This window comes from Sinocyclocheilus grahami, unplaced genomic scaffold (genome assembly GCF_001515645.1).
Source record: "Sinocyclocheilus grahami isolate Dianchi unplaced genomic scaffold, SAMN03320097.WGS_v1.1 scaffold383.1, whole genome shotgun sequence".
NCBI lineage: Eukaryota > Metazoa > Chordata > Actinopteri > Cypriniformes > Cyprinidae > Sinocyclocheilus > Sinocyclocheilus grahami.
The window spans coordinates 594,972-611,818 of record NW_015505562.1 but is presented as its reverse complement, the minus strand read 5'-3'; the positions used below and the strand labels follow the sequence as shown (position 1 = coordinate 611,818).

Here is a 16,847-nt window from a genome sequence, read left to right as displayed (position 1 = left end):
GCAGAGGTGTCAAATTTCACGGCTCTGAAATGGCTGCTGAGTTGAGAGACATGTAATCTGACCAATTGCAGTCCACAAGCGACCACAGATCTCTATAACATCAGACGAGCTGGCTGTGCGCGCTTTGGATATGGAAAGCGCGTTTCCCCCAGACGAGCGTCTATTGCGCAATCTGGACAAAACGCTATATATCTCACCGATGGAAGCACGCGGGAAACGTGAAAATGGTCTTGTTTGAAAGAAGAGCTCCTAATCTAAAAGATAATATAGAGTATATAGATATTTGTGGCTGTTTGCGGCTGACTGAAGCAATGCTACGAGTATAAATGTAAATTCGCTCATTTTATATCGCGATTCTATCGAAGATCATTCGATCTGTGATTGTCACAATCTAAATCGTCAAATTCCTGAGAATGAGAGCTTTCTTGGGATATATGACTTGACTTTTTTGTGAAAAATATATAAAATACACATTCTTCGTAAAAATTATTCGCAATGGTTAGGCCGAAATTTGTGTGTGGGACGAATACATTTCTAAGCTTAATTTTACTGCTTTATGAATATAAAAGGAATTGTATTTGTAAAGCAGACACTCCAAGCTTTCAAATGAACCCATATATGGGCTGATACCATATAAGGAAGGCTGTGTAAATTAAGCATAAACATTAACGCGATTTTGGACCCGTATCCGGGTCCGCATAGTTTAAGCTCCAAACACCTGGGGATTTTTAGATCCGGACAGGTTTACTCTATTCATCCATGCAGGGCACTCAGCCATCAGTCTCATCACAGAAGCTTTTGTCTTTAGATTTCTGTAAATATTTATTTAAGGAACCACCTGGTCATCGTGAGTTTTAGTAGATTATGACTTGGAGGATGTCACAGCTCATAGGTCCCAGTTTGACATTATTTCAGATTTGCATTAACCAATTTTCAATTTCAATGAGTAAAAGTCCCAAATCAAACATAAAATGCTAAATGCATGACCCTGTAAATGAATAGTGCTCCCAAAAATATCACTTAAACATTTTGCTTAAAATATTGTGCCTGAAGTACAGGGTTGGAACAACTTGGGGATGAATAAATGGTGAAGCAGTGTTCTTCTTTTGGGTGAACTGTCCAACCTTCTAATGTTTTGAAGTCCATTTTAGAGGACATTTCTTGTTTTCTTGAGAATGAATCATGTTTGGGTTGTACCATGTGTGACACCTTTTGGTTAAGGCGGTTTGGCCTTCATTGAGGTTGAAAACAGGCATTCAAGCTGATATTATCCAAGCACTTTAACTCCTACTTGTAGGCCAGGCCGGGTGTAAATGTAATTTGTGTATTTTTATGTTGTGTTGATCATCTGTGTACTATAACATTAGCCTTTACTACTGTAGAGTAGGGTGTGTCTCTTTGCATGGCTATCTTTATAGGCAGAGAAAGAGATGTACAGATTACAGGACTGATATATCATCTTTACCAATAGCAGATCATCATCACAACATCCCTTTGAAGAAGAGTACATTTGTTGAGTGCTGTGTGTGTGTGTGGGAGACTTTTCTTTATTGGACTTGGTCTCTCACTGCCACATCTCACACACATTTGGGAAGCAGGAGGCAGGTTTCATCCAGGGTGTGGGCCAGATGTCTGCTTCTCTAATCACGCCTATGCCTAAACTCCAGACTGGCACAAACTTCCTGAAACAGCCTTGTGCTATTTTTGGCTTTGTGTAGCACCTACTACTCTGCAGATTCTTCTGAAGTATCCCAATGTTAGATAAGAGCAACTGAAGTTTATTTTCAACAAGATCTCTGATTATTTCAGTCTGATCTTAACAGTTTGAGCCACACATAACATTTTAGATAGTTTTTTTTTAATTTTTAAAATGCAGCTTTGCAAAGATGTAATTATTGGAGCACTTAAAACATAAGAGTAAACTGAAAGATGGCACTCAAAAACAATTTTTTTTTTTTTATAAAAATAAGGGAGTATAAAAATAAGACCTAAGGGAGAAAAATATTTAATAAATAAAAAATTAAAGCTAAGCTTGATCCAACCCCCTGTAGTCTGACAAGACAAAATCTAAAGTTATTTTCCATTGGCAGACCATATGGAGAAAACATGGTGTGTCAGAAAATATTAATTGCTGGTAAGAGGGATGTGGTATCTGGTTTTTAGACCATATAACAGACATTAGTTGCATATGTTTTACCCTCAAGGTTCAAAGTGCATTAGGTTCAACGGCATTGAAAAAAAAATCACGATGAGATGTTTTTAAAAAAAATTGCATTTGATATAAAATGGATAATATTTCATTTCATCAGAACGGCTGCATGACAACACATGTGGAAAACCTACAGTACCACATTTTATCTCTTCAGCTGCTGCAGTACAGATGTAGGCAATAAGGAAATGTTGAGCTACCTTTGCGGTTTACAGAGCCACTACAGTTGTTTGCTTTCCCAGAATCCCTTTACGATCCAGGGTTTACAGAAAAAACCCATTACTTTGTCCTTACGCTGTGAAATTTAAAATTGCTTGGGTTTGTGCTGTACCATTTCAGTTTGTTGTGTCAGTGAGAATGTCAGAACATGACAACATTATTGATCGCCCAATCAATCACAGACAAAGTCCTAAGACTGTGCATAAGTTGTCTTACAATCTGCCTTTGCCTTTACACAAGACCTCACTGAGGTCACATTTTACAGTCTGATAAGCAGCATTTGTAAAGGATATAAAAGTCTCGTTTTGTATTTATTTCAAATACTTTTCTTCACAATCAATTCAGCACAGTTTTGTAAGCGGCAAGTGACTCAAGTTCATCATGTTGCTCATCCCACACATGCTTACAGGTAATATTGTATAACAAGTGTTGGCAAACAGCTTTTAACATTCACATGGACATTTAAGTGAGTGTCATCCTGGTTATTTGTTATCAGCAGTGGCTTTTAGCTCAGAGAGAGATGAACTCTGGACTTTGCGTTGGTAGACATGCTCTTTGGTAGAGAGCGAAGCTTCTCTTCTCATGTAATTGTGGCCACCCACCCTCATCCTTTGCCAGTGAAATACAAAGCAAACTGCCTCTGTCCCTACAGTATTTACTGCCTATTATTCAAAGCTGTGTATGTCCAAAGAAAAAAAAAAGTCTGAAGCATTATGGGGCCATTTGGATATAGTGGGGGGAAATGCTCACTTCCCAACTGGAAAGTCCCTTCTATGGGATTGCATGAGGGCTTTAATTTGTCCACACTGTTTGTTCTGGCTCAGGTTGTGTAATAACTAAATCGCCTCTTCTCCATCATCAATAGCTATGGCTCTGAATGCACATAAAAATGTTTACACATCCTTTGTTTGTCAGTTAATATAGTTAAACATCAGTCGACATTATATTGTATTTGCCATTGTTAATTTTGAATGTGGAAAACCTTTAACTCTAAATATAATTTGGAAATGCATAAATGTTTAATTAATTTAAAGCTTAGTTCCTTTGGGAACCCTGTCCAGTATTTAAACAAAACACATAGGAATTTAACTGTGTGCAGTTTCCTTAGCAACAAATATCCACTCTTTCGATGTAAAAAAAAAAAAAAATTACAGCAGAATTCTGTGATTGACTAATCAGACTGAAGTATTCCAGACAGTCATACAGTAATTGTGTCTGTTCACTACAACATATCCATGAAAGCTGAATATGATTGCTTAACTGCTTAATGTAGCGTGGACCTGTGTGGATTTATGATCTGTAATGGTCACATGTCGAAAAGTATGGTATGTCATGAACTTGGCCTCAGCCAGTGTTTGGTTTTCTCAATGTTTACATTCCTGCTTTGACTTTCCTTGGTTTCTCAGGGTTTCAGCAGTGACTTCACAACTTACTTAAACACTTGACCTTGATTTTTCACTCATGGAAGCATTTGAAAGAATCTATCTAGCCATGTGTTTAATTGCTAGCTGTTGTAATTAGTTTATTAAACTTTCTCTAAAACATTACTGTTCAATTTTAACTTACCAACTGTTGCTGTCTGTCATGTCACTGTGAAAAGCATTTGCTTTATTCACATTTTGTTTGCGTAATAATGTAACAGTTTCTTCAAATAAACCTTGGCTTTCTTCATAAGAATAATGTCAACTTTGAGAATTTCATTAAATCATACTGTTTACAGAAATGTCTCATTTATTCCTATGAGACGTTCTATGAAGTTTGTAGAAGCAAGCAACCATTAAGGTAGTCAGCCATGCTATATACTGTGTTAAGTTATGACCATTATATAATCACCATATTGCACCCCATAATTGTATTTATTTTGGCTCTCAGAATGTGAAGGTGACCCCTCTCCCAGCATGTTCACAATCCCTCTCCCTCATTTCCTGCTACAGGGTTGGATAAACAAGCTTTGGCTCGTGTTGAACGGCCTCCCCTTGACCACAGCTAAATTGTGCCACAATGGCATGGTTTGTCGTCTTGTGGAGACTGCTTGCCTCCCTGACAGCTCGTCATCCATTGAGGGTCACACTTAGGTCACGTCCCCCTATTGAGACATGTCAAGTGATGTGTTTTAATGTGGCATGTTCATCTGTTCTTTCTTTGTACCACCAGTCTGTGGTTGTGGGTAACTTTGAATATTGGAAAGCCATAAGCTCTCCCTGAGGAGTGAGGGTGAATGAATGAGAGAGGATGTGCTCTCTGTGGGGCATCAGGACACCAGAACACATGAAGGTTTGTGCTAGACCTCTAAAACACTGTTTTGAATGGAATACATTTTAGTCCATCCGTTTTCCTGTGCATCACCAAAAGCTTTCTTATAACTGCCTAGACAGCATAATAAGGTATCATAATAGGCTATTCCAAAATATATCTAAAATAACTTGCATTGGCCAAAATCCAAGGCAGAATCATGTGCGTGTTTAAGGAGAACACAATTGCAGAACGCATTGTGAGCTCTAAAGAAAATTCACAGAAGTCTGCAGACTAAATATAAATTATACTTATTTACTTGATTTTGAAAGCATTGGTGGGGGGAAAAAATCCATTATACTTGAACTGCACAGGCAACTAAACATGCATTTGATTTCAATACCTTTTGCTATTAGCATGTTGCTAAGCTAAATTTCATAGAGTTGGTATAAAATACAAATCCATCCAGCCTATTTTATAAATGCATGTTATAGATCTTTGAATAATTCATTTGTACATATGACCGTAACATTTAATCAAAATATCACGTACATCACAATACGGAAAAAAGTCTGTCACTTCTTTTAATTCCATTCCATCTGTGGGTGTGAAGGGGCCAATGGAAGGGGGATCCCAACTATAGGCCTCTCCCTCTCTATTGTTTAAACAATTGTAAGAAACAACACGTGCAAGTACTCTTGTGTTAAAACATTCAGCAAAAGAAAGATAAAAGGTTTTTTATAACCCATGAAAGTCTCCTGAAAAAATTCGATGTTTCAGAAGAGTCTGAGGTGTCGGTTTTATAAAGTTAATTTTATAGTAAAAGTAAAGTTTTTAATGGACAGTGAATGTCCTCTGATCATCCTCCTAATATTTTCTGACTGTTTTAAATTCAGGTTTGGTTGGAAAAGGTTTACTGGCAAAAATGCTTAAACTGAACTTTTAAGAATCACATCCTTATTTCACAGCTTCCATATGAAAAAGCATCACATCCGGTGGCTGTTTACTCCTGCAGGCTGTGCAATAGTTTCTCCACGTACATGTAAAACCAGACACACCAAAGTCTATAAAACAAGAGCATTGTGCAAGAAGCAGCTGAGGTGTTTGTGGCCACCTGGTTCAATGCACTTGCATTTTTCAGCCTTCCTTCTCTGGAGCTTCCGTGGTCCATTGTTTGTTCCAGCGGAGTCCATGATCACTCCACCACAAGCAGGAAAACATTACTTCCACTGTGGCTCATTCAGAAACACTTGCGGATATCCTATCCTAGTGTAGCGAGCTGTCCAGCCTGCTGAGGCATGATTCATTATTTGGCTCCTGTGTAGTTTGTCCTGCCTCCAGCTCTGTACATTAACATCGTTGATGCCGGTTATATTTTGGGGGTTCCTGTCCTTGTGATTAGTTTTCCCTTTTAAGCAGGAGTATCGGTGGTAGCAACATACTATTTTCTGCCATGTGCCTTATGTTGTGGCTTTGGGCCTTACCACGGCCTTAAAGCAAGCTGAAATTACGGTTCAATCTCCTGTAGACCATGTGCTAAAGGACATCCCTCCATTCATCAAGAAGCTCCTGGTCCGATGTGGCTCTTCAGGCCAACAGCTCATGGACTCCTTACTTTGAATGTTCCCATTGGTCCTTTGTTACTACATCTCACCAAGTCTTATATCAGTCAGAGTGAAGTTTGCATACTGTAGAAGTGACTCCCTCTTGTAGAGTAGACTTAACAAACTGACCCCTCTGTCCTAACCTTGTGACGATTGCACAGAGCAGATGTTCTCACTTTACTCGTAATTTCCTCTCTCTCTGCACATGGTGTGGCTCCAGGCGGGGCATGAAGATGAACATCTAATGATTCCCTGGCCTTTTAGTGCAAACCAAAGCTCAGTTTTAGCTCAAAGTTGGATCGGGACAAATACCACACACGCGTCTCCTCCCTTTTGTCATTGGGAGAGTTCTTGTCTTTTTTTTGTTGCTCTGCTTGCGGAGGCTTAAGGGTCTATTCATATTCAGATTTAAGCTATTCATTTTCATGTGGACCCTTCATGCATGCGGGGACTGCCTGAAGCTTCACGATGGTCTAGATTTGCCACTTTGGCAAATTTCCTTCAATGGGACCCCTTTCATGGCCCTCTGTCAGGGTTTGGATAATTGTATTATGCCTCTCTTTTGTTCGGGTCATTTTGAGTGGTTTTTCCACCTCACAAAGCTCAAACATCTGCTATCTAGGCCATGCACGTTTCTGTGTTGATGTAATGCCGCATACCCTCTCTGGCTCTCCTACTCTTCTCTTTTCCTCACAAGTCTCTCCCAGGCCTCCGCCCAAAGACCAAACCTCTATCAGATGGACTCTATATTTTTGGGGTTTCGTTCTCCGTACAATTTGTGCCGCGTCAGTCTGTTCGTTCAGGATTTAGTTTGGACTGTTAATAGTAATACTTATGGGTTAGTGTATTATCTTCATAATATTAAAATAAAATAAAGGCTCTGTTCCCGACCTAGTGAGCTGCTTTGACAGCAATTTGTAGCAAGACAGTTGACTGAAGTTATTCATTACATAAATGAGAGTATAGTATTTATTTGGAGTGAAAGCAGCTATTAAGAGTCCTGTACAGTTTTTGCAAATTAGAAGTGACGTGGCAGCTACCAATAGGAGTTTGTCTGATACAGCTGGTTGTTGCAGTTGAGTAAAAACCCTTTTACTTTATATGTTACTGATTTGAAACACTCTACATAGGCAGCTTTGTGTGCCATACAAATATCCCTATTTATACAAACCTCAGAGGAAACTCACACGAGTTTAGCATTAGCATTTTGCAATTAGCTAACAATGCAGTTCTCCAAGCATAAAAAACTTGTGTACAATAATTGATAGAACTATTTTTAACCTGTACTTTTATTGAATTGATTTTCCACCATATTAAATGGATGTTTTTCATTGAGTTTGTTGTAGTGCATTCTGGGATTACCTTCTGCAAAGGACACATGTCATTCCGCTTTAAGGTGTGGTCACTTTTACGCGTGTACACCAAATTTCTGCAGGTGAAATGCAGTCATCTCAATAAGGAGCATCATGATCTGGAATTTTGCAAGTAGAAAGGTTTGCCAAAATGGATATAGTTTATCAGATCCGATTCAAGTTTGTTGAATTGCATTGACCAATGTAAAGCTGCTTAGTTTGGAAGTGGCGTTAAAGTAAGCGATGCTTCATACATCGCTATACTATTGATAATGGACAATGGACTTTCCTTGCCAGTTTTGCCAATGTGAACACACCTTTAGGATTTAACCAAAAGGCAGCATTTTAGAATGCAACATAATCATCTACACACTTTTAGAACAGCCTACAATGCCTTAAAATGCTTTCTACGTAGGCAGCTTGCAAGATTTTGGAGCCATAGTGTCGGAATATGGTCTTTCATTTGTGCTATTTACCCATTTCTGTAAGTTGAAAAAGTCCTGGCATGCCTTTGACCCATTTTAGAGCTTAAGTATCCAAATGTATGCATGCCACATCAGAGATGGCTTTTGTCATGGTCATTAAGAACATGCATATCAATAAAGTATTACAGCAATTCCATTCAACCTTGGATCTGCTTATCATTGTTCTTGAGCTTTTGTTTTGCCATACACATGTATACCACTAGCTCGCCGTGAATCTGATTAATCCAGACTTTTATACTTCTTAGAGGAGGGAACTACATGCAACATTTCCCTCACAATCAGACCTATTATTAGTGGTGGTTTTGGAAAATTCCTTAGTAATTGTAGAAAAGTACAGACTGTGAGGAAACTGGGAGGCGGAATAAAATGGGTTGAAATTAGCACTGTTTTTAGGCAGTGTGTAGTCCAATTTATTTAGAGCTGATCACTCACCCTGGAAGAGTGTCAGTCAGTACAGCAACATTTACTGACACAGCCTACAATCTGCCCTACAAACATGAACTGAGACTGCTGCTCTTTTTTTTTTTTTTTTCTCAAATACAATTACATCATTGTTACAGTGCCCAATGTGATATAGAGTCATATGACCCACTTTTCTTTTGTTTACTGTCCTGGAATTTGTGGAGAATGAATCTAATTACTGACTCTTTTCATTCAGAAGCAATATCCTGTTTGTTTTCTATCAAGAATCAAAACATAAATGTTATGGTCCCCAGTATAGACTGTTAACACTGAGGAATTTCTTCTGTCGACAACTGACGCCTCCATCAATAAAAATGAATTTGCTGCAAAGCAGAATGATTCAACTGACTATGTGCTGGTGGGTTGTGACTGAAAAAAATGGAACCTAGGTTTGTTATGAAAGTTCTGCACTGTAGGGGAAAACAATGGTACAGGCTATTAATAAAATGCAACTAACTATATACTCATGTATAGTTAAACCTAACCTTTTTAAAAATCTTTTCTAATGTGTATGTGAATTGATAGTGATATCAATATTAATACACCTCAAAGTTTCATTGTAAGAACATTATTTACTTATGTTTGAATAGCAAGTTTGGGACTGTGCTGGGTCAACACCTTGTGTCCAAGTAAAAAAATCTGGGTCCTAAAGCAATACCAGTGGGGAAAACGTGTTTGTTTTTTGTTTTTTAATATAAATGTCTCCTAGTTTTGCCCAGAATTTACTGATACACTGGCGTGACCATCATTGACGATTCCCAACTCTAAACCATGCATTGCCTGTCATCTTATCAGAGCATATAACAAAGTGCTCTCAATTTAGCATCAGTTTTTTAATAAGGTCTAGATGGTTGAAGTAAATTGCTTATACAGATTCAGTAGATCAGTGAAGACTGGTGCCTAATTGCAAATAAAAGTTTTGCTTTGTTAAACCTTTAAAACCTGAATATTTTCTCTCTGTTCTCAGTTATGCTCTGGCAGATGAGGCCTACCGGTCCCTGCGAGATCAAGATAAAGACCAGTGCATTCTCATCACTGGAGAGAGCGGGGCAGGAAAAACTGGTAAGACCTCTTAAAAATACTTAAACACGAGTCAAGCTAATCAGTGACTAACTAACATTAGTGATGCTTCAACTTTGATATGTTTAAATTGGATTAATCTGCAATCTAAAGCAATGATTTAGATTAAATTAGTTTTGCAGACTAACATACCTCTTTGAAGTGTGCTGTCCATCTGTGTTGGAGCGTTTTCAAAAATGCATTTAGATTCTTCATGTGTCAAACTGTTCATCTGCTGTTGGGACTCGGATCAAAATCTACAAATGGGGAACAGGTGCTGTGTTTCTGATCATTTATGAGCCAATCATTACTGTATTCAGTGTTTTCATTCGGCTCCCATCCAGTGTTTACATATGGATACTATTTCATATTCTCCCTTTTGAGACCCTTTCCTTTGTGTTTTAATAGAAAATTGCTAATTGTTTAGAATCGGAGTATTTAAGTTGTGCCTGCCTATCAGTCTTTACAGAAGAAACATTTGCTTTAGACCAAGTAGAGATGATCAAACAATGAATGACCTACAGATTTTAAAGTGAGGAAATATAAACACAATTTTTTATTTTAGTTTTTGAATTGCAAGTGTTCATCTAACAAGCAAGTATAATATTGTGATTTTCTGACTTGAAATTTGCTCGAGTTTGTTCATGTCAGCTCAGCTCTATTATGTTCTTTTGGAAGAAGCTGTTTAATTACTTTAAAAATGCTGAAGTTTAACCACAGCCATTTAGCAGTACAAAACTGGACTCCTCTTGGTTTAAAATGGGCATCTTACTGTGCCAACCATTCAAATCCAGGACATCCAACAGTCAAGGCAATGAGATAAATGGGGATTGTGGTAATCCACATACTCGGGTCACTGTGTTAATTTCAAAATGCTCTTCTGCACTAATGAAAATCTACCCTTGCTTAGAAATAAATGAAATTGGTCTCTCTTATTCAGTGTTCAGGTCCTATGCTAAAAGCTATATAAAATGAGGAGTTATAGCATTATTTTCTATCTGCTTGATTATCGCTCTGCCATCCCTTCATGTATTAGGTTTGATCAAAATGTTTCATACTTTAAGTCCTGTGAATTGAGCAGAATCCCAAAATAGCCATAAATCTCTCAAACATAAGTGGGCATCCTTCCCTTCAGAAAACATTTCATATTTGCACTTCTGTGCACAAGTCCCTGCTCTCAGGTCCAGACATGGGAAAGTCATTAAGCGTCGAACAAGATAAATCTTACACAGCCGTTCATGCCAAGTAGATTAAAATCATTCCATGTAAAAACTAAAACAGAGTTTGAACAGTAATAAAAATAATAATGATAATCACTAGTTTAACATAATTAGGGCAGGCTTTTACACTATTCCACTTATTATTATTATATATATTTTTTTATTTACTAAATGAACTAAAAGAAGACATTTTTTAAATCTTTTTATTATTATTTTTTTTTTTCCCACTACAAGTTATATTTGCCATACTGGACATTGATGCACAGGCCTTCCCCTATATTTGAGTTGTCCTGTCATCTCTTCATAATTCATAGTATCAGCTCTTTAAACAGCTGATCTCATAGTTTGCATTGAAAGAATGAGGGAGTTTGGGTTCTCATGTGAGGTGGGAAAGGCGTTTGCTCCCTGGAGGATGGGTAGAGTTGATGTAAAGGGGATTTTTGGGGTGAGGTCTCGTCTAGAAGATGACCCCTGACCTCATTATTATGTGGTCTGTTTTTCAGAGGCTAGTAAGTTTGTGATGTCATATGTGGCGGCAGTGTGTGGGAAGGGCCAGGAGGTGAACAAAGTGAAGGAGCAGCTGCTTCAGTCCAATCCCGTGCTTGAGGGTGAGTCTTTCACATCTTCTGTTTTTGTACCAATTACCTTGTCTATGTCATTTCACACCTTTAAGACATCAGGTTACTTGTCTGGCCTTAAAACTGATGTGACATCCGATGTGCTTGAATGTATCAGGAGGTCAATTAATAGAAAATTGGGTGGCAGATCATTTCACCTTCTTGAAGGCAAGTTTGGGAGCAGATGATTCGAGACCTACATCATATGAGTGTTCCCATAATCTTGCCCCACTTTCAACTTAATGGGCCAAAAGCATCTTGGTCCCTGTTGGCAATCAGACAGCTGTGTTTTTATGTGGGGCCATGAACAGGAAATGCCCATAAGCAATGAGATTGAGATGGAGTAGGAATGCCCAGTGCTTCTTGGCAGCAGGACTCAGAGCATAGTGAAGTCCCACATCTGTGAGCGTTTAGCTGCTGGAAGTAATGAGCCCCACACTGGGGGTCCTGCACATTTCCTGGTGCATGTTTCTCTACCATAGACTCTCTGTATATATGCAGTTTATATATAGGGAGATTGTGTTCAGAAGGAAAATGTGAAAATTTGTTATATTTAATGTTGTAATAATGAATAATAAAGTTTCTTTATTGTCGTTTTTGGTTCCATGAAGAACCTTTAACAAATTTTTCATTGAGCAAAATGTTCTTTATAATGGAAAAAGGTTTTTTAGACTTTAAATAAAAATATTTTAATCCTCACTCTAAGAAAAAAAAAAAGGTTATTTTAAGCACTCTTCACTGAAAGTTTCTTTGGAGAACCAAAATTGGTACTTCTATGGCATCACTGTGAAAACCCCATTATAAAACCTTTATTTTTAAGTATGGTTAATGGAAATTTCAGTAGAATCTTGTTTTTCTCTCTTTCGCTGGAGAAAAAAATGGCTGTCAAACTAAATATGACTTTTTTGTATGCAGATTTCCCATGCATGATCATTGAAAACTTCAGGGAAATTTTTTAATTCCCTGTAGAAAATCATGGCAATTCCCTGAAAAAATATCATGACAATTAACAAATCCTAAAAAGACTATAGACTAGGGCTGCACGATTAACTACACAGCAGCATTAACTACACAGAGCCGTTGTTCACTGACGAGCTGCGCCAAACCACGTTCATATTCGCGCGATTTTTAGCGCAGCTCCTCAGTGAACAACGGCTCTGTGTAGTTAATGCTGCTCAATGTGAAAGCCCGCAGGTGATGGAGATTTACCGCTGATTACAGAACCGGCTTTCTGACAAGATGCGCGTTAAATATCGCATGCGATTAATCGTGCAGCCCTACTATAGACTATGGTATAGAGTTTCTATACCAAGGCTAGTATATATACAGGTGCATCTAAAAAAAATTAGAATATCGTGGAAAAAGTTCATTTTTTGTAACATTTCAAAAAGTGAAACTTTCATATATTCTAGATTCATTACATGTAAAGTAAAACATTTAAAAAATATATATATATTTTTAAATTTTTATTTTCATGATTAGAGCTTACAGCTCATAAAAGTCAAAAATCCAGTATCTCAAAATATTAGAATATTTACATTTCAGTTGTATTATATGACCATCCCTACAGAATAAATTCCGGGTATAAGATGCGCGTTAAATATCGCATGCGATTAATCGTGCAGCCCTACTATAGACTATGGTATAGAGTTTCTATACCAAGGATAGTATATATACAGGTGCATCTAAAAAAAATTAGAATATCATGGAAAAAGTTCATTTTTTGTAACATTTCAAAAAGTGAAACTTTCATACAGTATATTCTAGATTCATTACATGTAAAGTAAAACTTAAAAAAAAAAAAAAATTATTTTGATGATTAGAGCTTACAGCTCATAAAAGTCAAAAATCCAGTATCTCAAAATATTAGAATATTTACATTTCAGTTGTATTATATGACCATCCCTACAGAATAAATTCCGGGTATCTCTTGTTCTTTGAAACCACAATAATGGGGAAGACTGCTGACTTGGCAATGGTCCAGAAGATGATCATTGACACCCTCCACAAAGAGGGTAAGTCACAGAAGGGCATTACTGAAAGGGGTGGCTGTTCACAGAGTGCTGTATCAAAGCATATTAAATGCAAAGTTGACTGGAAGGAAGAAATTGGGTAGGAAAAGGTGCACAAGCAACAGGTATTCTAGATTCATTACATGTAAAGTAAAACATTTAAAAAATATATATATATTTTTAAATTTTTATTTTCATGATTAGAGCTTACAGCTCATAAAAGTCAAAAATCCAGTATCTCAAAATATTAGAATATTTACATTTCAGTTGTATTATATGACCATCCCTACAGAATAAATTCCGGGTATCTCTTGTTCTTTGAAACCACAATAATGGGGAAGACTGCTGACTTGGCAATGGTCCAGAAGATGATCATTGACACCCTCCACAAAGAGGGTAAGTCACAGAAGGGCATTACTGAAAGGGGTGGCTGTTCACAGAGTGCTGTATCAAAGCATATTAAATGCAAAGTTGACTGGAAGGAAGAAATTGGGTAGGAAAAGGTGCACAAGCAACAGGGATGACCGCAAGCTTGAGAATACTGTCAAGCAAAGCCGATTCAAACACTTGGGAGAGCTTCACAAAAAGTGGACTGAAGCTGGAGTCAGTGCATCAAGAGTCGCCACGCTCAGACGTCTTCAGGAAAAGGGCTACCAAGCCACTTCTGAAACAGAAACAACGTCAGAAGCATCTTACCACGGCTAAGAGGAAAAATAACTGGACTGTTGCTCAGTGGTCCAAAGTCCTCTTTTCAGATAAAAGTACATTTTGCATTTCATTTGGAAATCAAGGTCTAGAGTCTGGAGGAAGACCGGAGAGGTACAGAATCCAAGCTGCTTAAAGTCCAGTGTGAAGTTTCTGAAGTCGGTGATGATTTGGGGTGCTGTGACGTCTGCTGGTATTGGTCCATTGTGTTTTATCAAGTCCAAAGTCAATGCAGCCGTCTACCAGGAGATTTTGGAGCATTTCATGCTTCCATCTGCTGACAAGCTTTATGGAGATGCTGATTTATTTTTCCAGCAGGACTTTATCAGCTGCCCACAGTGCTAAAACCATTTCAACAAGTGGTTTGCAGACCATGATATTACTGTGCTTGATTGGCCAGCCAACATGCCTGACCTGAACCCCATATGGAATCTATGGGATATTTTCAAGAGAAAGATAAGAAACAGTGGATCCGAGCTGAAGGCTCAATAGTGCCTCAGTAGTGCCACAGGCTGATCGCTTCATGCCACACCTCACTGATTCTGGAGTTTGTGCTAAAGGAGCCCGGCCAAGTATTGAGTGCAGAAATGAACATAAAGAACTAGAACTTTTCTGTTTTGCAAATCCTTTTTTTGATTGATCTGAGGAAATATTCTAATATTTTGAGATACTGGATTTTTGACTTTCATGAACTGTAAGCTCTAATCATCAAATTTAAAACACAAAAACTTTTGAAATGTTTTACTTTACAGGTAATGAATCTAGAATATATGACGTTTCCATTTTTGAAATAAGTTACAAAACAAATGAACTTTTTCACGATATTCTAATTTTGAGATGCACCTGTGTATGTGTGTGTGTGTGTGTGTGTGTGTGTGTGTGTGTATATATATATATATATATATATATATATATATATATGTATATGTATAAAGGGATCTAAAATAGTGTACTGCTATGACTGTAATGCCATTTCTATTAAAACTTGTATGTCATGTATTTAAATATATTTGTAATTACACATTAAATTATATGTTAGTCAACGCATCAAATAAGTATACTTTAAAGCACAAGAAAAGATTGGTAACACACCTTATTTTAAGGTGTCCCTGTTACAGTGTAATTATACATTTAAGTACTGAGTAATAATTAACTACATACAATATGCTAGTGCTAATAACCAACTGCTTCCTAAAGTGGAAGGTTGCATTATGGGATACATTATTCTGTGCATTGTGCTGGTTTGTATACTGCGAATGTATTAGGTCATCTGGATATTTCATGCATGCAGAACACAGTATTACAGAACGCAGTATTACATATCATGTACTAGAGTAATATTTTTGGAACATAGCCTTTTTTGAAAACAAACAAATGTTCTGAAAGCACATTGGAATATTAATTTATTGTGTTGTCAGCTTGTAGCTCAAAAAGTAAAGCATGGCACTGGCAATGCCAAGGTCATGGGTTCAGTTGATAAAATGTAAACCTTGAGCGCAAATTAAACTGCTTAGGATCATTTTATCTGCCAAATCTATAAATGTCAATTCTATACAGTGTCCATTAGAGTTAACTAAGATACTCATTAATGTTTAAAATGGACGCATTATTGAAGGACATGCGGAATTGTTTTTATTTGTAACTTTAGGCCGTCTAAGTATCTTATGCTCCATGAATATGATGAAAGGTACCTGAGAGGATTCAGGATAATTTTTCCACAAGATGACATCAGTCAAAGTAGAAATGTAGTGCTGAATGAATCTGGCTTGACTAACTTACAACATGTTATTCCACTGCAGCTTTTGGGAACGCCAAAACCGTGAGGAATGACAACTCGTCTCGATTTGTGAGTATTTCTTTCTTTTTCCAGACAGAATATTTTACGAGTGTTTTGATGCTGCTCCTCCCTCTAGAGTGTGTTTGCTTTAGATTAGATCAACATGGACTTTTGATCCGTAATGTGAACACAGGCAAATGATTCTATTACTTTCTGTCAGCCCACCCCTAAAGTGATGCAATGCTTTTCTTGGGAGTTTGATTTTGCAAAAATTATACTGCAACATTCCTGGTTTGCTTTGTGTTCTGTTGCTTATGGACCGGCCTTGAGCACATCTGGCCCTATTCTGACACTCTAACACTAGAGTGATTGCTCTTCGTGCGTATAGCCAGATTCAAACAGAACTCTGTGTAACCTCTCTGGCAACCACCTCCAGATGCCTTTGAGTCGGTTCTTTTTTTTCCCCCTGTTGTCCATGAGGACAGGCTCCCACAATGCCATTCAGCACAGAGATTAGCACAGTTAATATCTCCGTTTATGCAAATGTGTTTAATGCCGCTGCTCTTTGACAGTCTGGCCCTTTTCCAGCTGTCCGTCACAGCCTGACCACACAAAGTAAAGATATACTGAGCTATAGAGTGTGTACTTACAGAGGTTAGAGACCACACAGCATTGTCCAGCGTGTGCTTTCAGAGGTTCAACAGAGGTGCTGTTCAGTTTACATAACAGGGAGACATTTTACAATAGTCAGCACCTTGGTTAGGATGCAGCCTTTGAAGACAGCAAGCCAGCTCGACAGGGTTTGGAACGGAACCATCTCTAATTTCTAAATTGATGGCATGTTAACACCTTGAGATTTGGAATTTCGTAATAATGTTTTGCATCCCAAGCACC

General features: G+C 37.7%; 1 protein-coding gene across 1 annotated transcript in view; it reads left to right on the top strand.

Annotated features, from left to right (window-relative positions):
- The window catches only part of LOC107549901 (unconventional myosin-Ib-like), a 62,904-nt gene that overhangs the window by 14,799 nt on the left and 31,258 nt on the right, over positions 1–16,847 (top strand). Inside the window, exons 3-5 of the mRNA XM_016231086.1 lie at positions 9,531–9,625; positions 11,346–11,450; positions 15,976–16,022. Of these exons, the coding sequence (XP_016086572.1) occupies positions 9,531–9,625; positions 11,346–11,450; positions 15,976–16,022 (247 nt within the window). The remainder of the gene's footprint in view (positions 1–9,530; positions 9,626–11,345; positions 11,451–15,975; positions 16,023–16,847) is intronic.